General features: G+C 42.9%; 1 protein-coding gene across 7 annotated transcripts in view; it reads right to left on the bottom strand.

The window, feature by feature from the left end:
- CNTNAP5 (contactin associated protein family member 5) overlaps window positions 1-17,847 on the bottom strand; it is a 397,960-nt gene that overhangs the window by 178,695 nt on the left and 201,418 nt on the right. For 5 of the 7 annotated variants that reach the window (XM_039494759.1, XM_039494757.1, XM_039494758.1 and 2 more), the window contains 3 exons: window positions 14,801-14,944; window positions 4,493-4,757; window positions 1,591-1,740 (listed from right to left, as the gene is read on the bottom strand). In XM_039494759.1, the coding sequence (XP_039350693.1) occupies window positions 1,591-1,740; window positions 4,493-4,757; window positions 14,801-14,944 (559 nt within the window). The remainder of the gene's footprint in view (window positions 1-1,590; window positions 1,741-4,492; window positions 4,758-14,800; window positions 14,945-17,847) is intronic. The other 2 variants (XM_039494760.1, XM_039494764.1) reach the window with 1 other exon arrangement.

Below are 17,847 nucleotides of genomic sequence, written 5' to 3'. Positions count from 1 at the left end.
CTAGGGTGACCAGATAGCAAGTGTAAAAAATCGGGATGGGGGTGGGGTGGGGATGGAGTAATAGGAGCCTATATAAGAAAAAGCCCCCCAAATTGGGACTGTCCCTATAAAATTGGGACATCTGGTCACCCTAGATTCTGTCAGGGCAAGGAACGTGGATGAAATCCGATGGCCAGCTAGGAAGGAAAAGAGAGCAGAGACCAGTGCATCTGCCTCTATGTTTGGACAAGACAGGTGAGGGAATCTCTTATATTGGACCAACTTCTGTTGGTGTGAGAGATAAGCTTTTGAACTGACACAGAGCTCTAAGCTCAAAGTCTCTCTCACCAAGAGAAGCTGGTCTAACAAAAGATATTGCCTCACTCACCTTGTATCACTTATGATTGACAAACCATAAGAGGCACTTTCTGTAAAACACAGAAATCTTTACATTAGCTAAAAAAGGCAGATTTTCTGATTTAAGCATATGTGGTGTCTGTCATGTGAAAGCTTCATAACACCCCCGCATCTTTACACTCACTTCAGAGATGGGTTGAGAGAGAGATGTTAAGTGCCTCACCGAAACTCAAAGTGGTAGAGCCAAAAAAGCAGAACCCAGGAGTCCTGCCTCTCTGTCCCCTCCCTAAAACCACTCCATAAAACTATATCCCTTGATCCAAACTTTTATTTTGTAATACTCTGCATCTTTTCTGGAATATAGCTGTGTAAAGGATGACCTGTCCTAAAGATCTCCAGCTAACGGTCTTGTTTGCTTATTCACTTGTATTCCTTTTTAATTCAAAAGAGGGCAGGCAGAATAGAAAGTTTTGTATTCTGTCCCAGCTTGGTCACATCTTTCAACACGCTTTTTTTTTTCTTACTCTCTCTGTTAAAACGTAATGGCACCGTAACCTCTACATTCAATGAGGAGGCCAATCAATTCAGAGGTGGGCCAAATGATGGAACCCTTACTAATGCAAACAGCCCTATTAAGTTCAATGGGGCTGCTCATAAATACAGGAGCTCACTGGAAGGGTTCCTCAGTAAGACCTATATTGGGCTCCCAAGTTAAGCATGGTTGTAGTTATTTAAGGAGCAAAGATGGATTTGGCATACAAAGCTGTGATGGGGAGCCTAGCTATGTAGCAGCGGAAGAGGTATTGGTTGTATACCCCATTGGCTGATGGGAGTCACTCTCTTTCATCCATATTGGTTTGTTTACTGCTTTCTTCTCTCTCACGTTCACTTGTGCCCCACAGCAGTCTTCTGTTGGGGGGAGGGATAGCTCAGTGGTTTGAGCATTGGCCTGCTAAACCCAGGGTTGTGAGTTCAATCCTTGAGGGGGCCACTTAGGGATCTGGGGCAAAAATTGGTCCCTGCTGAAGGGGGGACTGGACTCAATGAAACAAGGTCTTTCCCTTCTAGGAGATTGGTATATCTCCAATTATTACCTTATTACCTTACCTTACCTTCTCATACAACAGACTGCACACCAGCACGGGACAAGAGCCTGAGATTCCAGCTCCCAACTCCCTGCCACACAATGCAGTGGAAGAAACAGCCTTTCAAAGCTCCGTCCCTAGAAGGTGAAATCCATCTGACACAACCTACCTCCGAAATAGTAGCTGTTCCCAGAATAGATCTGCAAGAGAGTGGTTGCGTGAGCAGCTGCGGCGACGTCATTATCCAGAGTCAGGGTGATACGATGCCTTCTGGCGTTTATGTTAACTGAATGCCAGAGCCCGTCATGGAGATTGCTGCCTGGAAGACAAATGCGGAGCGTAAAGGAGAAGAGGGAAGGAGGAAGTGGTGGCAGTGGTGTTCACCAAGCCTCCTTCATGTTCAGTCTCCCACTGCATGGGGAATAATGAAACAGCCTGGCTGGGAATGCAAAGAGCAGGCAGCAGGAAGTAACCAGCTGAGCTGATGATTTGATGCTTCTCTGCTTAGACCATTACCTCTGGAAGTGCTTTGGAATAGAACAGAAAGTGGAGAGATTTTCAAGACCCACTGGCTTTCAAAGGGACATGTGTTCCTAAACCCCTTTGGCACTTTGGAAAATCCCCCCTCCCAAATAAGGTTTAATAAAGTTAAAATATCATCTGGCTATATGGAGGCTAATGTGCATTGTGTTTGATGACAGTGTTCCTTGGAAGCCAAGAGTATCACTCTGCACAGCCACTTCTATAGGGAACATTCCTGGGGATATTGCTAATTGTGTCTTCTCTCTTTTGCACACCTGTGCAAGGCTGGAGACAAACTGACCCTTTGCTTCTTTACTCTGTGAATCTGTGTCAGAATTCAGAGGGGTAGCCGTGTTAGTCTGGATCTGTAAGAGCAGCAAAGAGTCCTGTGGCACCTTATAGACTAACAGACGTATTGGAGCATGAGCTTTCGTGGGTGAATACCCCCTTGCATCCGACGAAGTGGGTATTCACCCACGAAAGCTCATGCTCCAATACGTCTGCTAGTCTATAAGGTGCCACAGGACTCTTTGCTGCTATGTCAGAATTATGACCCTTCAAATGTTGTAACGTGTAAGAATCCCAGGTCATCTATCCCGACAGCCTTACAAGTCACTGGACATGATTCTGACTGTACTTACACTAGTGTAAATCAAAACTTAACTGCAATCAACAGAGGCGTGCCAGAGTAAAACTGGTGCAAGCAAGATCAGAACGGGACTTCTGATATTTACGCTTGCTAATGGGATTCTCATATTAACATTGCTTTTTGGAGGAAGTAAAAAGGATTTTAGTGATAAGTAGAGGCATATTAACAATTGAAAACTAAATGCAAAAACTGTGTGGGGGTAATCACTTAATTAGGAGCCAGGAAATGAGACTATTTCCATAAAAGCTTTTGCTACAGAATGCACATTTTCCACGGAAAAACAGGCTAATTTTCCAGGAAAAATGGACCAATTTTCAACCAAGAATAGGACTATTTTTAAGTGAAAAATGTTGTTAAGGTCTGAAAATTGTTCAAGAGAAGATAGGTCAAATTGGGGCTGGAATTGGGTCTATTTTTGAACAAAAATGCCTTTGCAGGGAGATGTGGACATTTGCAATTTTCCCATGCTTTTCGTGTGAATGTAGCTCAAAATACCGGTGACATGGCTATCTCAGGTTAATGATTTCACAACCATATTAAACAAGCAAAGTAATTTGACTTTCTCCCACCTTCACAAACAACTTCATTGCAAGGCAGGATGAAAGCTCTGTGTTCAACCTTTACTTGGGGGCAACCTGAGACTTTAGCCAGCTTCTTGAAGAGGTTCTGTGCAGAGCTGCACATCCTGAACACCAGGGTTCTATCTGACCAACTCTTCCCTGTTAAAGGTCATCAAAGGAAGAACTTGGCTCCCTTTAAGAGTCGGGGATTTGTCCAGGTCCAGTGTCTATACGGCATATTTTAATGTTGCTGATCATTTTATTTACTACTACTTTTTGGCTAATGGGTTTTTTGTTGTTGTTTTTAAAATGTCTAATCTACCAGCGCACTCTTCATTTGCCTTGGGAAGTCTGAGTTCAGATCCCAAGTGAAAATGAATTTGCCACATCTCCTACAAGTCCCAGTTTCTTCACAATTCTAATGATGGGAATGCTCTAGGTCATGCTTGGGAGGCATGAACAGTGCTATAATAGGAAGCCTGCATGAGACCTGCCCAGACTGTGCTTGGATCTATCACAGAATGAGAACAGGCCTATTAGTTAGCCAAAGGAGCCATTACAGAGCTTTTCCATACATTCTATTTTAAGAGTATTTTTCCCCATTCTTGGCCCTATTAAAGTCTGCTTTGTGCCATTCCAGCTGTGTAAAGTAGCCTCAGAGCTGGCTTAAGTGGCCAACTAGATTCCCCTGGCACTAAGGAATCCTCCCACACTGTTGATCAAGCACTGCAACCTCTGCACCACCTCCTCTTGGCAGCTCCCAATGAGGGGGTGTATGGGGGTATGGCCTAGGGAAAGGGGCTTAGCTCTGCGAGTCATTGCAATCAGGCACAAACTGAGAGGAGCCATAGGGTTTCCCTAAATTGTGGCAGGGGTCGAACTGACCCCAACTGGCTCCATTATTGTTGGGGTCCCAGGGGGAGGGATAGAGGTGGATTAGAGCCAGTTTTACCCAGTCCTTTCAGGCCCTTTGGGAAATGGAGTTCAATCAAACTCAAGGATCTAGCCCATCATTTTTAATAGCTCAAAGGATGGGATTTTCACTACTTCTCTGTGGAGGAATGGAAGTTAGTGAGTCTGGTTTTCTACGGAAAATTTAGGCTGACTGTAAAGAAAATTGTTGTTAAGCAGATTTAGGCCAGAGCTACCCAGATCCAAGCTTCCTTGGGTCAGGCCCAGCATTAACGTAGAGAATCCTGGTATTATTGCTCCAAAGATCAGGTTCAGTTTGATAAGGAAAAACAAGATCAGACCGTCCCTCAGGTGGTTGTTCTCTCTTTCAATATGGCTGGCCCCACAGATTAGAAACAGGCACAGGAAAGAGGGGCCAATGAAAGTACCTGCACTGATCTCCATGGAGTTTTCTGCCACTTTCTGTATGACAAGTGTCAACCTGCCAGTGTGAAGGTAAAGCAGGAGAACTCCGGAATCTTCAGACAGCTCCGTGGACAGAAACAGCCCGTCTTTGTTCCACGTTCGAAACTGGAAGCTGACTGACAGCCCATCAATCTGGGGGGTGCCAGGTAAAAGCAAATAGCTGCTGCTGGCGCTGTCAAAGGTGATGGGAACAATTGGTGATTCTGAGCAGGAAAAAGTCACGTTGCCCTAAAAAACAATAAGAAGCAAACATGTCGGGCAGTTTTTTTTTTTCATTTGGAGACCTGCCAGCTGCTTTAAACACATACTCTGAAAGCCGGCCTTGATTTGGGGATTATTTTGCTCTCCCATAGGAGTTCTAAACATTGTACATTTATGTCATATACATAGGTTTACGCTAGCAAGTTTCTTGCTGAGACGTAATTGTGGACCTGATCCTGTTTCAGCTTAGCTCGAGAAGGGATGTTTTGGCATTGACCAAAATGGGAATAGGATCAAACTCTTTTGTCTACCAGATCAGTTGTTCCAGAGATTATACATACAGTGGTTTCTGTGCATTTAGATAGTAGAATTTGTGTTGGGGCAGTGTGTGAAAAACCTCACCATGTATTTTTTTCTTATTTTACATGTATATCTACCAAGCTGTAAAAAAATAATGATCCCTTGGATTTATTTAGCACCTCCCAATATTCAAAGGGGACAGAAAACTACTGTATCATTTTGTTGTGTACTGTTAAACAGCCATCATGTCTCACCCCAGAGCACCTGCACTTCTGCAGTAGTGAACAAAATTGCTCCTCTAATGTGCTTTGTGATCATTGTGAATGAAGAGCACTACCCTAAATGTCATCCTAATTGCAAGTTTTCCCACCACTAAAATGCAGCCACCTCGGGGCTGAAAGGTATTAGCATTTATGAACTATTAAAATTAAAAACTAGTTTGTTAGGATGAATAATTTATTACATTAAAACTACAGGAGTAGGCAGAATGTAAGCACCCAAAGTGGAACATGGCCAATGTTCTTAGACCAGTCTCTAGGACATAGTCTCATTACTCCACAAAACGATGTAGAAATGAATCCTTGGATGATCTCATTCTGCTTAATAATGGTTATGAAGGATGGCACAGGCCACTCTTACCCACATCCTTCCCACTGTTGCCTATACAGAAACAATTTCTGGGAAGTTATTACAATGCTGCATGCACAACAAAATTATGACCGCCAAGTTAAAATCAAACTCATTTTCAATGGTATACTTAGGTTGTTTAGTGCCTTACCCTGCCAGCACTCTCACTGAAATCAGGGGGACTACTTGAGAAGTTAGGTACTGACCTACCGGAATAGTTCCATTCTGGATATTATCTCAGATCTTATTGCAGCCAGGAGGAGAAGATGATACCCTATTGGGTTTTTTCAGCCATATTCCATGCTGATTATCTAGCCAGGCCATTCCAGTCAGATAAAAATTTAATGATTAAGGAGGCCAAAACATATTTACCTAATCACATTTCTTCAAATCTAGAAAATTGCTGCAACCAGCTTGCATGGAACCAAGAAGCTTTGTAAAATATGGACTGAAATCTGATCAACACATTCAAGTGAAATGCTTTCTCCACAGTACAGCCTCTCATTAGAGCTGATATCTCATTCTAACAGGATAATTATAATGAACAATACGTGACTGATATGTACGTGACTGATATGGGGCTTGGGGAATCCCTTCTTTAAATGACAAGACAGGTAATAGAACAATATCCTATCATTTTCAAGACCCTTTCTAGTCTTATTTTATACTGGAAATTAATAAAGTGCCAGAAAGAGAATTAATATCTTACTGGATGAAATAAACTCTTGATGGATTATTTTTTTCTAGGTGATGAACAGTTTGTACCAAAACAAGCAATGGGAAAAGAAAACAGAGGGAATGTCCAGTCAGAATGAAGATTTAGGTGTTCTTATCCGAAAAATATCCAAACTTATCTAAGCCTCAATCATCTTGGAGCTGGGATGGAAATTTCCCCATAACCTTTTAAAAGCTTCTAGTGTATCTTGGTTTCATCTAAGTAGGAGATACCAGAAGGACTACTTTTCTTGGGATATTTCCACTTCTGGCCTCAGCCAAAACCATAAGGCACAAAAACACGACAATTACATGAACAAATAGGTAAACTGACTGGACTAATGCCAAGAAAAACTGAAAATTTGCTCAATATTTTCATATGTTTATAGTCAAAATTAAAAATGCAGAAAAAAATTGTCATTGAAATTTTTACATTGAAAATATTTAAACTAATTCTACAAAAAAGTTAGTCAAACCACTAAAAACATACATAGGCTTGAGCTCAGAGAGAATGTTCAGTGCCGTTCATATTTTTTCTGAGCCTTCACCCCCATCTCTCATTAGAAGAAGTGAGCTATTTGCTTCATGAGCAGCAAGCCGGGTGCTAATCTTTACATGGCACAGCATGGCAAAATGAAGCTAGAGTTTAGATATGGATTTGTCTCCAAATTCTTTGCAACCATTACTAACTGGCTCAAATGCACCCCAGAATAAACCAAGCGTTTCACAGTGCACAGCAAAATTTCAGAATGGGCCAAATTAACTTCTGGTATAAACCAGTGCAGCTCCATGAATGTCAATGCAGTTACCTTCACTAATAGATCTGCCCTGATAAACTTAGAAAGTCAAGTATACGTCATCTGATTGAATTTATATACAGGATTTTAACTAAGCAGAATGTAATTTACCTGAGTTCGAATTTGGTCAGGATATTGGAGTAAATGTCCCCATATGTGAAAAATATATTGTGGGATCTTAAGTGCTTCAAGCACACTTTTCTGTCTCATCGGAAAGTCAGCACAACACCTCTTAGCAGCATGCTAAGGTAAGAGTTCAGTATTTACCCAGATGAAATTCAGTTACTTACTGAATTACCAGTACCAACTGATTTTGATTGGTCTCCCATCCACATACTAATCTAGACCAAGCCTCCTTAACGTCATAGAGCTGACAAGATTCCAATGTTTAAAGGACCTGCCTACAGCTAGCTGCAAAGAATAGTATGTGAATCATACTATGTGGAATACTTCATCTACTAAAGTGGGAAAGCTTTGCAAAATAAAAGGGGTTAAATTTGCAAAAAAGTTATTCCACTGGGTCTAGTCAAAAATAAACAATTCCCTATAAACCTACATTTCATCAGACCCCGTTGGCGGCAGTTTTGGAACCCTCTCGAGTGCATACAAGACTTTCAGCAAACAGTTGATTTTACAAATTAGCCCAGTTTAACTGAAAAGTAAATGTTCATTGGCAGGGAAATAGGATAAGAAGAGTCTAGTCTCTAGAGATAGGAGGAGGATCAGTTATGTACAGCTGCTAGAAACACCAGCTAACTATCATCAGGCATTTGAGAATTCCATTGACTCCGACGTCTCCAAACTGATTAACTGTGCCTTTAATAAGTAATGAAATCTATTCAAAGGGGCTCTTACTGTTATTACAAGTGGAACTCTCTAAATCTATAGAATAAAATGGAGATGTTTAAATATTTCCTAGGCAAATGTTGTTCTGACCCTCACCTCTTACAGCAGTGTTCTATCACTCTCTATATTGGCAGGAGAGACATAGCGGGGTGAGTGTGTCCTAATTTGGGAAAGATGTTGATTGAACAGTTGAAATCATAGCAGAAAACAGCACTTTAGTGTTCAAGGAAGAGATGAAATATTTTTCTACGAGACCCAACTTGAGGATACTGTTGCCATATAATTGATTGGGATACAAATGTGATACCACACAGAGGACCAGATGATTCTGAAGGCCATGACCCTAATCCAAAGCCAACTGGCCTCTGTCCAATGACTTCTCAGGGCTTTAAATCAAACCCTAGAAGAATAAACATTAATGAACCATTCAGCTTTTTTTTTTGGCTTTACCTAGTCCTAGCTGTTTTTGAAGAAATGGGGAAACTGCTACAGTAGCAGTAGGATGAGGCAGATGGCCAGATGAACCAATGCTGATACATCAGAACAGTCACCTGAACAAGAACCCTCTATGTTTAGCCTACCAAAGAGATGCAGACCGAGCCCATTGCGTGAATAGGGAGAGCAAAGAATATTTCTGAGCTCTCACTTCCCCTGAAGGAACAGGGGATCTTTATTCTGTCCATTAGCCACTTTGAGGATAGTATCCAATAAAGCAGAGATATGTTTTATCTAGGGAGAGTTACAGGGAGAGGTCAGATGGCTGGTAAGTGGACAGAGCTGAGATTATCCAAGCATACGAGATGGCCTCATGTGTATTAATAACAGAGTAGAGGAGGGTCATGCTGGCTTTATTTATTTATTTAGAGATTGGGTCCCTACAAGGAAAAGTATCATTTAACCAAAATAAAGCATTCAATAGACTAAAGTATTTTCCCTGTGGGACTCCGGGGGATTATATGCTTGGCTAAACAGCTCTGAGTTTTCTTTATCTCAGCCTCCTGAGCTTTAAGGTCACAGGCCAACATTGTAACAAAAGATTTTACAGCCTTTGCACTTGCAGTAACTGAACATTATCGCCCTATACTATGCGTCCGTAGCTGAGACTCGGCTGCAAATGACAGAAGCAGCTATAAAGCTGATTTGAAAAATTATAAATCATTCCTTCTGGGGAGAGCGCCCAAGCAAGGGAGGGAGGCACAGCAAGAAAAAAATAATTAAACAAATCTATAGATCACTCAATAGTCTCCTTCCTTTGACAAGGCTTGCAAGGCTAAAGCCGGTCTTTCAAATTCACCTTACTGAGGAGTGAACATAACGGATGAGTTAGCTGAATTTGTGAATTATCACAACCCTGGCTTTTGCTTTATGCCAATCCAGGGTAAACTTGTCTGTGGTTTATTAGATTTTATTCTCTGGAACAAAACTTAATAGTAAGGAGATTTTTATTATTATTATTATTAATACTCAGCAATATCCACTTTAAAATAGAAAAGTGCCTGCAAAGCAATTCTGATCAACTTTTTTTTTATTAGTTTCTTCATTGAATTTGTTTTCCCCTTTAAACTCTTTGAGTCACAATATGATAAGGCCAAAGGGGACTGACTAATAGCTTAAACCAGGGGTCGGCAACCTTTCAGAAGTGCTGTGCCGAGTCTTCGTTTATTCACTCTGATTTAAGGTTTCACGTGCCAGTAATACATTTTAACGTTTTTAGACGGTCTCTTTCTATAAGTCTATAATATATAACTAAACTATTGTTGTATGTAAAGTAAATAAGGTTTTTTAAATGTTTAAGAAGCTTCATTTAAAATTAAATTAAAATGCAGAGCCCCCTGGACCGGTGGCCAGGACCCAGGCAGTGTGAGGGTCACTGAAAATCAGCTCACGTGTTGCCTACCCCTGGCTTAAACAATGGGAATGAATAGCTCAGATTCCAGCCCCTAACCCTGGCTGAGTAAATTCAACCCTCCCTCCTACACTAGGTATATATAGAGAGAGTACTATGTAGATTACTGATCACGCACGATTTGGAGGAGACTTTAAAACACATGGTCATTTAATCAGAATGGGGGGTTGCTTTGGCATCCTTAACTGCTTGAATATCATGGTAACAACTAATAATTTCATGGTATCTAGCCATAAAGGGCAGCAGGTGACGTCTCTAGTGAAAGCTTGTAACTTATTGCTACTCTTAATCATTGTGAGATGCGTATACTGTAATGTTTAAGGAATAACATAACTATACATTCTTGGAATGAAATTGAGTCACCAGGAAATTATATGTATCACTGTTGTGACCCCCTCCACCTGACTAATTATGTAATACCTTGTGCTATTGTCCATCATTGCAACAACCTTGAAAAGTCAATGGAAAACTATCAAAGGTAAACTATAAATATTGAAATGACTTGAAAGTGAAAAGGAATGATATGACAGTAAGAGGATGGCCCTATCTGTGAATAAAGACTCCCCCGCAACAACAAAAAATCAGTATAGCACAGGGTGGAGAAAGACACTCTGCATCCATTCACTGAAGAGGTATCTTGATGTGTAAGGATGTTTTATGACAGACCAAGTCCTGGCTCCCTGGGGCCAGCAAATACTGCAAAAGACTGAACTTGGGAGTGACAATCTACATTATTCACTAGGAAAGGTGACTATTAATAAGCATAGGCCCTAGTTTGCATGTTATGATTTTGTTGTTAATGTAACCATCTGTTTCCATCACTCACACTGGTTTCTATTTGAATCTCTGCTCTTTTTTAAAAATAAATTTCCTTTTGTTTTACTATAATTGGATTCAAGTTCTCTGTGTGATACAGGAGCGGTGCTCTAAGGTGAAACTGGTAAACTGGGGTTCTCTGATCCCTGGGGAATGGAGGAGCTGGGATTTCAGTGATCAGGGGCCAGATACCACAGGAGGACATTTTGAAGGGAGTCAGCGACTGGGTGCATCTGTTGTCAACCAGCAGGACTGGTACAGAGAATGCTTGATTGGCTGACAGGCTGCTTGTGATAGGGAGCTCACACCCAGCTGGGCACACAAGACTCCCTTACACTGGAGGAAGGTGGCAACAAGTTGAATCACAGCCCTGGGGTGCCCTGAGAAACGTCAGTGTCGTAGCCAGCAGGATCTCTACCCCATCTGCTAGCTAACCGAAGGCCATGTTCCCAACACTTATAAAGAGCTACTGAGACATTAAAGTGTAAGACAGTTGGGAACAGGAAAAAAAGGTTATTGTTTCAGAGTCGCAATCAACAGTTTGGGAACTACAGCTATAAAGGACTCACTTGGCCTCATTCTGAGCCTGCTCAAATGCTGTGGGATTCAGAGTTTGATTCAGACATCATTTAGTTCACATTCTGCTTGAAGGGGCTGTGAAAAAGGAGGCAAAGGTGATGGAGAGGAAAATTCTAGCGGAAAACCAAAGTGAACTGGACTCTGCCTAACTATCCATCACCAGGGGTCTTGTGGTAGGCCAGGATGCAGTTTCAGCATTTTCCCCCCCTATGGTCCCACCTGCCGCTGCAGAAGTTATGGTGCACTCTGGAAAATTGAGAGCTGGGAAAGCATTGTGGTGATCCAAGTCTGTTTTCTCTCAATGGCTCCAACACATTGTTCCTCAGTGTACAAGTAAAAAAAAATGTTTTGTTTTCCAGCTCTCTGACCTGTAAGCGCTACTTGGGATCTTTAGAAATGACTGGCCTAATTTTGAGAGGTAATAATGAATGCTTATCATAGTGCTTAGGCAGAAGGAGACCGAGTATAGACAAGCAGATTCTTCTCAAGATGATAGTGCCTCAATTCAACTTAACAGAATAGCGTGTTTGGAAAGGAATGAATTATTAGCTTACATTCTCCTGTCACTAGGCATTTCTCCTCACTGGTTGATGCTGGCAATTGGTTATTTCCCCAGGGAGCACAGTGATGCATTTGTGTGTCACCACATCCCTCACTATGCTGAAGTGTCATTCCCAGATTCAGCATGGCAAGCGGACATGGAATTTCAAGCACAAGGGGGCTGACTACACCTGTTTACAATAGGAAATGGAAAAGCCTGACATTTTCCTCTCAGATCGCAAATAGACTGGGGTTTCTCTCTGCTATTTAAAAAAATACATCAATAAATTTATGAATCTGGGGAATGGGGAGGGGAACATTCCCTATTGTAAGTGAACAAAAACAATAGCAGAGTGTCAAGAAACTCAAGAACTGTCTTTTCATCTTTCCTACTCCCAATCTACTTCCCCGCCATTTTCTACTCAAGGTCTCTTTCACACAGGTCTGAAAGTCTGGGTGATCTCACTAAAGGCTAAACTGTAGGCCAAAAGCCTAAGACTAGGTAAATATGGGGTAGAACCAGGAGGCCAGATGTTCTGTTGTGTCCAGCTTCTGATGGATGCAGCAGAGATGAGGGCTGGTTACAGTTTTCTCACTTACTGCCGGCCCTCTAATCTGTACTAGCTAGAGATGGTGCCTCAGTGACCATCCACAAGCTGGGGAGTGCCAGAGTGCATCAACCTGTGGAACTCTTTGCCAGAGGATGGTGTGAAGGCCAAGATTATAGCTGGGTTAAAAAAAGAACTAGGTAAGTTCATGGAGGACAGGTCCATCAATGGAGATTAGCCAGGATGGGCAGGGATGGTGTCCCTAGCCTCTGCTTGCCAGGAGCTGGGAATAGCAACAGGGGATGGCTCAATTGATGATTACCTGTTCTGTTCATTCCCTCTGAAGCACCTGGCATTGGCCACTGTTGGAAGACAGGATCCTGGGCTAGATGGACCTTTGGTCTGACCCAGTGTGGCCATTCTTATGTTCTTATCATCATGCTCTGTCCATACCCCTGCTCCGCCATGTGGGTCAAGAACTGATGGGAGGCTTGCATACGAGGTAGCTTTACACCAGCTGTGGACCCCCCCAAAGCTGGCCAGTCTCCACTCCCTTTCCACTGTCTGGGCAACATAAAAGGAGTGGAGCAGTGCATAAAATCTGCCCCAGCAGCTACAATTAGTCTAAGAGACTGGGTGATTTATTTTAAGTGTTTGTAAAAGCCACCCAGGGACACTTGGTGAACATGAGATGTCATCACAAAGTGGTGGTGGTGCTGCTGATGGTTATGGAAGATGGACAGCATTTTCCTACCCAAAACAATGAACAGTTAAGAGAGGGGATGCAGGGACTCTATATGACAGTCATCAAAGTCAAGGACTGAAATGGAAAATGTACCAGAATGGAAAGAAAAAGCTTCCCGGAGAGAAAGCAGATAGTCACTAACATTGCATGGGATGACCAAGCAGAACGGTTACAGGTTGAACAGGGAAATCTAAAGGCAAATTCCAGTTCAGAAGAGACATATTGCCTCATTGTCTCAAGGCCTTTCCCAAAGGACATTTATTGCAAGTCCAGTGACTACAAATGAGTTGCAGAAAAGGACAAGTGCAATGATAATAAAATGCACCATCCAAGCGTACTGTCTAAATGGAGGGTCTATATTGCCAGTCTGCATTTTCTGTCCTTTGCACTAGGTGCAGACATTTTGGGGGGCATTCCTCTGATCAAGCAGGATTTTACTTTTTCCACCAACAGATCTGTGCCTTTGGAGTTGAAGTGTTGTCATTCTTCCCAGCTCAAAGACTCCAAAAAAGACCCACATTGTGACAAAAAAACATATTTAATGCCTGGATAAAACATACTGATGTGTGTCTTTTGATACTTAGGGCTGAATCACTCCCAAGTTCCTTTAAAAGTGAACATTTTGCCTCAGTGTTTGGCCCTATTTTTACAGATGTATGCGGTAAGTTCTCCAAGGAAATACTATTGTTCAACATTCCAAAGACATGCAGCATGAGTAAATCACTCACGATATAAAAACAATCACAATAGTGTTTTTTTTTTAAATCCTGAACATGAGAGTAGAGTGTACCGTTTTCTTTCCTTATGAAGTTAAGGGTCCCTCAGTTTGTTCCTGGAACATGTAAATTCATGAGACACTTCCTACAACAGGTCCAATGTTTCTAATATGTATATTTCTTTTACTGTTCCTTACTCTTTTAGATAAGATAAATAGAGCTAGTTGAGATGTTTCACATTTTGAAATTTCAGTGAAATTGTGACTTTCAAGATTAAAAAAAAAATAATCCCAGAAAAACATTTTGATAACATTTCCCTCAGACTCTTTTCCTTATTGCCCCGGCTATAGAGTTTGTGAACAATTTCCAAAACTCAACATTTCCGATATATGGAGGTGGTGGGGTACGAGTGAAGAATTGAAACATATTTGAAAATAAGTGTGGCAATTTCCACACACCCCCCCCCCGCTCCAGCAAGGTAAACCCAAGCTATGGGCCAGATTTTGATACCCTCTCACAATGAATAGCAGCGAGACGACTCAGGGAATAAGGTTTTATTCAGAGTCAGTAAGAGCATCAGAATCTGACTCTATTGCTTTTATTACTTTAGATGGCCTAAGAGAATCTTTTGAGAGACCCAGGGACTTCGATCCTAATTTAATTCACTAGGAGAAGGAGTCAAAACTTTCCTCCAACTCAGCTTCCCCAGACTCAAATATAGCTGGAAATGAGTAAAACCAGCTAATTTGTGCATGTACCTTTGAACAGCTCTCTTGGTGTTGCAGCAGCCTAGGTGAATATCCTTTTAACTAACTATCCACATAAAGGTCTTATCTAATCTGCTATCATTTGGCAGGAGGGACAGCACTTGTCAAAAGCTGGGATTGGAAGGAAGTGATGAATCAAAGAAGAAAAACAGACATATCTGATTCTCACCACAGTGTAGATCTGAGGTTTACGCCTTTTTGCCAGGTCAATTATATTGACTCCATTGTAATAAAGGTTCTCGATGCATCCAAGGAAATTTTTCTTCAGAAAGGTTCCTGGCTTTCCTGGGACTGGGATCCCCCCGAAACTGAGCTTTGGGAAAGAACAAAGACAACACTCAGTTGCAACTCCAAAATGTAGGGGAAAGGAATGAGTGGAGTGTATAGAGAGAGGAGCTGAAGTTACATACACAAGATCAGGCAAAGTAAGGCTAGAGTATGGTTCAGTGGTTAGGGTATGGAAGTGGGACAAAGGAGCCCTGGGTTCTCTTCCGGGATCTGACCTATGATTTGACCTTGGGCAAGTCACTTCACCTCTATATTTCCACTCCCATCCTTTGTCTGCCGTGTACTTAGATTCTAAACTCTCTCACTATGTGCATATACAGCCCCAAGCAGAGTAGGGCTTTGATTTCAGTTGGGACCTCTAATAATCCTCCTGGCAATTGATGGCGATAAGTAACGGCTAGTGGGTGGTAGGTTCAGGCACTGTGATTTAGAGCAACTCTCCTCTCTGTTGAACGTAGACAATAATACTTTAGAGGGATGTTCATTAAGGGACTACTTGTGTTTGACCCCTGGTGAGGTTGCAAGAAACATTCCCCTATGAAAGACCCAGACACACCAGCATTCTACACTGCATGGAGTGAAAGGACAGCTCTTCTGGGAGAAAATGATCCAGTGTTAAATCACATTCCCTTCATATTAAAGTAGAGATACCAGATGATTTCAATTAACAATCTGCACAATTGGTGACTAAACCATTGCAGAATACAGAGGATGACACTGGACTGCCAGCATTATCGGGTATACAGTATCCAGTTCCAATCATTTGATATAGTAAATAACATCAGGATGATTCTGATGTTACCTGCCGATGAGTGGCTAAGCTGAAAAAGGCCTTTACACTGACAATGGAAGGCAGTGATAGAATACCCTCGGTTGGCAGGCAACACCGAGGGGCCTCTTCATAAGCGTAATTTTGATAACACTGTATCCAATCCATGGCCACCTGTGACTTCACTGTTATCACCATGCTGCTTGCCAGGGGAACTTGGAACTTCACAACAGCAGCAGGGATAGAACTCAGATCCTTCTGCTCCAAAACAGCACAGGCCCTACCACATCAGCTAAAGGAAATTCCCCATTTCACCTTAGCTATACAGACTACATGATATAATTGAGTAGTTCTGATTCCATCCAGTAGAGGGCAGTGGCACACCAATACCACCCAGTCTGTTACAATAAACATGTCGTTTTTACTGTTTTCACTCTAGGTTGCCATGTTGACATTCAGCTTTGCTTCAGACTGCACTTGGGCTGAGCAGCCTGTTTGAATTGTAAAGGGTTGCAGATTATATATTAAAACAAAACAAAAAAAGAAAAAAGTTCTCTTAGATAAAATACCCCGGTATGTTGCTTTAGAGATACCTGAATAGAGGAGATAATTATCAGAGCACAAGAGTATTAGCATTAGGTTGCTGAGGATTACATATGGCAGAAGACTCAGACCGAGAGCTCTGAAGTGTGTGAGTACCTAGGAGCAGTTAAGAAAATCCATGGATTGATTTATAATTTATCTAAGGCTATATCTATACGACAGGGATGTGACAGGGCGGGTCGTTTCTGTGCTTGAAGTCGGTCCAGCTCCCCTGTGCTTGAGCAGGTTCTCCTAGTTGAGCCAATGAAGGGGGCAGAGCTGCTCCTGGGCTATAAAGGGTCAGAGGGAGTTTCAGTGAGGGCAGACCTAGGAAGGGACACTACAGAATGAAGCTGCCGAGAGAGAGGGTCTCCTGCAGTGGTCTCTGAGGAAGGGAGTGGGGGCTGGGTTAGAAGGCCTGGCGGAATGTTTTGTTTTTTCTTGAGGAGAAGACATTGAAGGCAGGCCCGGCCTTGCATCTTCTCCAGCTGCGCAGCCGGCAGCATACCCTGTTACAGGGGACTTAGCAATGCAGGTACGGCACTTTAGCTATATCGGCAGAACTCCACGGCGTAGACGCAGACTTTGGAATGGGTTTTCCATCACTGAAGAAACATCACTTCACCACGTGATGGGAGCTAGGTTGACGGAAGCATTGTTCTGTCAACCTAGCTGCATCTACACCGGGGGTGGGGTGGGGGTGTTAGGTGGGCATAGCTCCGGGGTGTAGATTGACTGCCATAGCTATGTTGACCTAACTTTTAAGTGTAAGCTTGGATACACACACTTGAATGAAGGGTGGAATGTTTTAAGGCCTGGTCTATACTTACAGGTTAGGTTGACATATCTACAGCACTCAGCCTCATAGCTAAACCGATCTAACCACTGGTGCAGACCCAGCTAGTCGATGGGAGAATTTTTCTGTTGACCTACCTACCTCCACTCAGGGAGGTGCATTAACTACACTGATGCTGTAGTTAGCATCTATGCTGGGGTGGGCAAATTTTTTGGCCTGAGGGACACATTGGGTCTCCGGGGGGCACAGGGATGTAGGCTCTGGGCGGCGCTTGCCACAAGCAGCTCCCGGAGGCATGTTCCCCCTCCAGCTCTGAGGTGCAGCCAGGCAGCTCTGCACGCTGCCTCGTCTGCAGGCATCACCCCTGCAGCTCCCGTTGGGTGGGAACCACAGCCAATGGGAGCTGCGGGGGCAGTGCCTGCAGATGGGGCGGTGCGCAGAGCTGCCTGGCCAGGCCTCTGCATACTACATAGGAGCCAGGGGGGCTTCGAGCCAGAAGTGGGTCATGCTGGCTGCTTCCTGGGATCTGTGTGGAGCAGGGCAAACCCCGACTCCATTCTCTGGTGGGAGCTGAGGGCCGGATGTGGCCCGTGGGCCGTAGTTTGCCCACCCCTGATCTACTCTATGGCACTACAACAGCCTAGCTACAGCGCTGCGGCTGTGCATCTCTAGCACATGTAGTATAGATATGGTCTTCGTCTGACATTTTCAAAGGAGCCTAGGAGAATAAGGTGCCCCAAAATCCTTGGACATGTAACTCCATTCGGTTCTTAGGAAAATC

Source organism: Mauremys reevesii, linkage group 11 (genome assembly GCF_016161935.1).
Source record: "Mauremys reevesii isolate NIE-2019 linkage group 11, ASM1616193v1, whole genome shotgun sequence".
Lineage (NCBI taxonomy): Eukaryota > Metazoa > Chordata > Testudines > Geoemydidae > Mauremys > Mauremys reevesii.
This window is presented reverse-complemented; position numbering and strand designations above follow the sequence as displayed.